This window comes from Galeopterus variegatus, unplaced genomic scaffold (assembly GCF_000696425.1).
Source record: "Galeopterus variegatus unplaced genomic scaffold, G_variegatus-3.0.2 Scaffold5829, whole genome shotgun sequence".
NCBI lineage: Eukaryota > Metazoa > Chordata > Mammalia > Dermoptera > Cynocephalidae > Galeopterus > Galeopterus variegatus.
Window position 1 is genome coordinate 100,426 of NW_007731940.1, and position 5,435 is coordinate 105,860.

Below are 5,435 nucleotides of genomic sequence, written 5' to 3' on the forward strand. Positions count from 1 at the left end.
AGTTTTGTGAGGAAGGCTGCCTGGGAGCTATGCTGGATACCTCTTCTTTGCCCTACAGATCCACTCTCTACCCCTCCTCACCATGCTCAGTGCACCTGGAGGCCTCGTGAGCACCAGCAGGAAAGTGAGAGAGGAAGGGCAGTGAGGGTGGGAGGTATAATCCTCCAGCTTTTCTTCTGTCAGCTCACTAGGCACAAGCTGTGCCCCTTGAAGGAAGGTCACAGCTCCTGCAAGGCAGCCTTGTCCTTACTGACCATCTGCATCTAGGTGCTGGTCACAGCTCTCTTTCTATTCATTCCCCTTTGGGCCAGGGGGTGGTAATGGTCTACTGTTCCTAGACCCTCACTTCACTATCCCCATGGTTTTCTATGATCTGATCACACCTTTGTAAGTAGCCCCTTTATGAAAGTTCTCCTCCAATTACCCAGTTTGAGTTTACTATGTTTTCCAGCCAAGATTCTTTAGGATATAGGAGGTAAAATTTTTAACTACTCGCTTGTCTAAAAATGTATTCATTTTGCATACAAAATGTATCGATGACTTGGCTAGTACAGAATTTTAGATTGGAAATCATCATTTTCCTCAAAATTGTGAAGACATTGCTCCATTTTCTTCCAGCTTCCAGTGTTGTGACTCCCTCACTCCATCTTCAGAGCCAGCCACAGTAGGCCGAATCCCTTTCACACTTTAAATTCTGTCTTCTTCTGTCATTAGATCTCTCTCTGACCACAGCAGGCAAGATCCTGTGCTTTTAAGGACTTATGTGATTAGATTGGATCCATCCACATCAACCAGGATAATCTCCCCCGCTCAAGCTCAGCACTCTAAGTCACATCTGCAAAGTCCCTTTTGCCATGTAAGGTAACATATTCACAGGTTTCAGGGTCTAGGGACTGGACATTCTGGGGGGCCATTATTCATCCCACTACAGGAGGTAAGTGCACAGTCTAATCACTGTGGTTAACTGGAAGACTCCACTGGCAAGTTCTTAGATAATGCTAAAGAGACCAACCAGGACAGAGAAGGGTTCAAGTCTCATATCTGCAGGAACGTGAAGATACTCAATGTTTTAGCACAGGAGATAAGAAACTGGATATGAAAAATACTTATGAATCATTTGCAAACAGTTAATATGTTTCCACATACAAAATAGAGCAAATTAGTTTTGAATAAATCCAGAAGGAAAAGCTGGGATTAATGGAAGAAAATTGTAAGGAAGTAGACTTTGGCTCAACAAAAGAATGTCCTAAATTATTATTGTTGTCGCTATTTTTGGTAGCTGGTTGGTACAGGGATCAAACCCTGAACCTTGGTGTTATCAGCACCACATTCTAACCACCTGAGCTAACCGGCCATCCCCTAGAATGTTCTAAATTAAAAGCTGATTAACTGGGTGATCTGCCCCAGGAGGTAGTTAGTGAGCATTATGTATTACTGTAGTGGTAGGGATAATTTACTAGATAAATTAACATATTCTGACAGTCATACATCCAAACATATATACTGATTATCTTGTTTGTGCCAAAGAGAAATTAAAACACAATTTATTCCCTACTCCCAAATAATTTGCCATAGGATATTTTATGACTCTGATTTCCTCCTCGTTCCTCCTTCTCTCCATGCATTTATTTAGTAAATGTTTACTGAGCCCCTGCAATGGCCAGGCACCATTCTAGGCATTGAGCACACATGAATGAATGAAATAGACAAAACTCCCTGCCCTCATGGGACTCACATTCTAGAGGGAAAGCCAACAAGACAATCCTTTACTGACCCCTGTGCTTCCGCCTGTTCAGTATCTCTTGCACCAGACCCCTCTCTTCCATGCCCCCAACTGTGACCATCATTCAGGTCCTTTTATCTCTTACCTTGACAATTGCAGTGGCACTTAAATGGTCTCTTCTTTCATCTATCTCACACCCTGCTAGCAGATTGATCTTTCTGAAGCAGTGCTTAACCGACTGACCTCTGCTGGCTTCCGATTGCAGGACAAAAGCAATACAAGCTCCTTGCCTGGCTCTCAAAGCCCTTCCACCATATTTCCTGTTATTCCTCGTCAGCATCCACCACCTTGCTCTTCCTGTGCATGCCCCGCATCTTCCCACAAGCTCCTCTTTGCTTCTGCTGTTCCTCTTCTCTGGAATGACTTTATCTCTGAACACCCAAATTGTATCTGTCTTCCAAATCTCAGGTCAAATGTCACTGTGTCTACAGAACTTTCCATGATTTTCTTAATACTATCACTTCCTCTGGAGCTCACAGCACCCAGTCTACACCTGCTGAAAGTCATTTATTTAACTTCATATAAGCGCATATTCTCTTCCCTCATCCTATAAAGGTTTTGTAAAGCAGAATTCATGGCTGCTGTATTGTGTTAGTCTTACTGTTGTGCACACAGGTGCAGTCATTCTTGAATACTTGGAAGTGAATTCTAGCTTAATTTCTCTGTTTAAGAAATGTAAAGTGCATTTATTTGTCTCATTCCACAAAGATGCACAAACTGAACCATTTGTGTGAATTGCTTATGGAAAGCAGTTGGCAGTCAGGTCATTTGTCCATCCCCCTGTTTTTGTGGCAGACTTGATAAAAACTATCCTAGAAGGAACAAGTCATCTTTGGACAAGTAGGCTACAAGATCCCGAGTGCCACGGTGGGAAACTGTTAAATAATTTATTGGTCTGGAACAGAACTAGTTGCAAATCTGAACTCCAAATTTTAGTTAAATCAGAAAATGGATAGACATTCCATGATCAGTTTTCTTTTCTTTAACCCTGAGGATGATACTTTTGGAAAAGCAAAACTGTACCTGAGCAGGCAACGTGACAGTGATTCTTCTCCTGTGTCTGCGCTTGTCTGCACCATGTGAAACTGTTAATCTGGAAAATGCCATAGTCAATGCTGCCATCATCCAGGACAGTCTGAGCCGTGGTGTTGTAGTGGCTCTCATAATATGCCATGCAGATCCCTAGAGGGGAAAATGGCCAGAAGTGCCAGTAAAAGAAATGTGTCACTTTGTCTAAACCTGGTCCTGGGGACACAGAGTTGCCTTAGCCATGTTACCTAATTGCCTCTTCCCAATGACCCTTGGGCAGGACAGGGCAGGGAGGGCTCCCATGAGGCACTCGAGGGGCAGGGACAGCACATGAGAAGCTGCACACCTCGCCAGTGATGGAGCCTCATCTAGACTCAAAGTCAGGTCCTCCCCCTGTGATGCCAGCTGGGAAGGCAGTATTTTCCCCTTTTCTCTCTGGTGTCATAAGTATGGGACTTCAGGAATGAGGACATCAGGGGTAGGGGAGGAAGGAGGGGAGGCCCATATGAAAAGGTTGGGAAAAAACAGAAGGGAGCATGGATGGGACCCTCAATATCTCAGAATAGAGATCAAAGACAGAAGGAGAACAGGAAGGAAGAAATCTCACAGTTTCCAAGGCTAAAGCCCCCATAATTGTCCAGGCTGGCCCTTGAAAATATTTTTGCCAGTTTACAACGAGTATAAATTCTGGACTCAGTGACTGTGACCAGGCAGCCAATCAGGGCCAAGATGCTGGCAGTCTTCATCCCCAAAGTCTGTTGGAGGTAGAACCTGTCAAAGATCAGGAGAACAGGTCAGACCATCTTGATTCATCCTAAGATTATGTTTGTCACCAATGGGAACTTCAAAATCCGGCAGCCTCGGTTGTGCACGGCACTGCCTAGATGTTTCCTGTCACTTTTAATCATTCTGAACCACTACCATCAGGGAAAAACAAAGAAAGTACAGACATTGTATACCGCAGGAACAGAGTAAGATTGCGGGGACTTTCCTAAGGCTTGTCCACACTGTTACTTCTAAGTCAATGCTATGCTCCTGGGGTCAGGGAAGCAAAGAAATTAACCATTCTTTATTGACATCCACGTGGAAACCAGAGAGGCCGTTTCTAGGATTCTCATTTTAACCCTATGAATAGAAAAAATAGATTACCAAGGGCAAAGCATTCCCTTTTCGTGCAGAAACAGACCCCCCACTTTAGCCAGAGATGAAATAATGGAAGCCTGTGGGGGCAACTCGAAGATGTATTGTTTGGGGATTTATTGAAGGGAGAGATTAAGTACCTTATCTTTTTTCTATTATCTTTTCTTGATCCATTCCAAATGTGGGAGCATTTAAAAATATCAGTCTTTTATCTCATATTGCAATTGTGATGTTTTTCTGGGCTCCCGCACCACTGCTCTGGGGGGGGTCTCCTAAAAGTCTGGCATATGTTGGGTAAACAAGAGCGGATGGATGATAGGTCACAAGAGGAGGAAAGTGTTGGATGGTGGGCTTGGGGGGCGATAAAGAGACCCCCACTGAATTATTTAAAATAGGAATAGAGTCAAGAGCTCCATCTCTTGCTGGCTGCTGGCTTTCCACAAGCTCTTCCTGTCTTGAAATAATGTCTTCCCCAAATATAGCAATCTTTTTGGAATGGGGGAGAAGTGAAATTTCTGAAAACTGTTCAGAAGCTAGACTAAAAAAAGGTCTGCATATTCAGCAAGGCCAGAGCAGAGAATCACAATGAGGGCTTTAAAGGAATGAAACAATAGAGAACTACATTTCATACGGGGTGTGCAGAATTCATATTTGTGGATGGCAGGGGTCAGCAAAGAGGCCGGCTTTTGTTAGGTGAAGTTTTATTGGAACAAAGCCACACCCATCTGATAATCTATTGTCTACGGCTGCTTCCAAACTACAGCAGCTGAAATGAGTAGTTGTGTTAGAGACTGTATAGACCACAATGCCTAAAACATTTATTATCTGGCCCTTTCCAGAAAACATGTGCCAGTCCCTGGCGTATAGCATTGCTGCCTCTCTGAGAGTCAGACAAATGAGGTTTAACATGCAGAGCTCATAAACAAAGTTGATTTCCATCCCCTGCCTTAAGATCCTACTGGTTTCAAATAAATCAAAACAAAATCCCACAGCAAGGGTGGCCCCAGGCATAATAGTCGACCTCCTTCAAGCCAAGGCTTGACATTGCTGTTTCTTTGGGACAGGTGGCTTCATCAGAGTAACTTAGGTCACATTGAGAAGGCAGATTCCTGGTGCCTGCCCCCAGACACTGATTTCTCAGGTGATTCTGTGGGAGAAACTCTGATCTACTCACTCAATCAGCGACTGACAGCTCACATGAACTTCCTGCCTCCCGTGAAGCCATCTGTGATTCTTACAAGGCACCAATGGTCCTTTCCTCACTCGAGAACCTTAGAGTCACAGAGAAAAAAAGAATTCTTAATTCCTTTGTTTCCAACTGCCTAGAGATTCTAGAATTCTACTTCTTGGGACTTAATATCCTGCACTCTTGTGTTCAGAGGCAGGTGACAACTACATTTTGGGCTTTCCTACCTCTTTTTTTTCTTCTTCCCCCTCAACTACTCAACTTGGCCAGGGCCTCTGACCCAAGTGAGAGCTTATC

The 5,435-nt window shown here is 43.9% G+C and overlaps 1 protein-coding gene across 1 annotated transcript in view; it reads right to left on the reverse strand.

Moving 5' to 3' along the window:
- The window catches only part of LOC103605466 (lysozyme-like protein 1), an 11,882-nt gene extending 6,813 nt beyond the window's left edge, over positions 1 to 5,069 (reverse strand). The window contains exons 1-3 of the mRNA XM_008590061.1: positions 5,051 to 5,069; positions 3,420 to 3,587; positions 2,807 to 2,965 (exon numbers count right to left, since the gene is read on the reverse strand). Of these exons, the coding sequence (XP_008588283.1) occupies positions 2,807 to 2,965; positions 3,420 to 3,558 (298 nt within the window). The 5' untranslated portion in view covers positions 3,559 to 3,587; positions 5,051 to 5,069. The remainder of the gene's footprint in view (positions 1 to 2,806; positions 2,966 to 3,419; positions 3,588 to 5,050) is intronic.
- Positions 5,070 to 5,435: the final 366 nt, after the last annotated feature.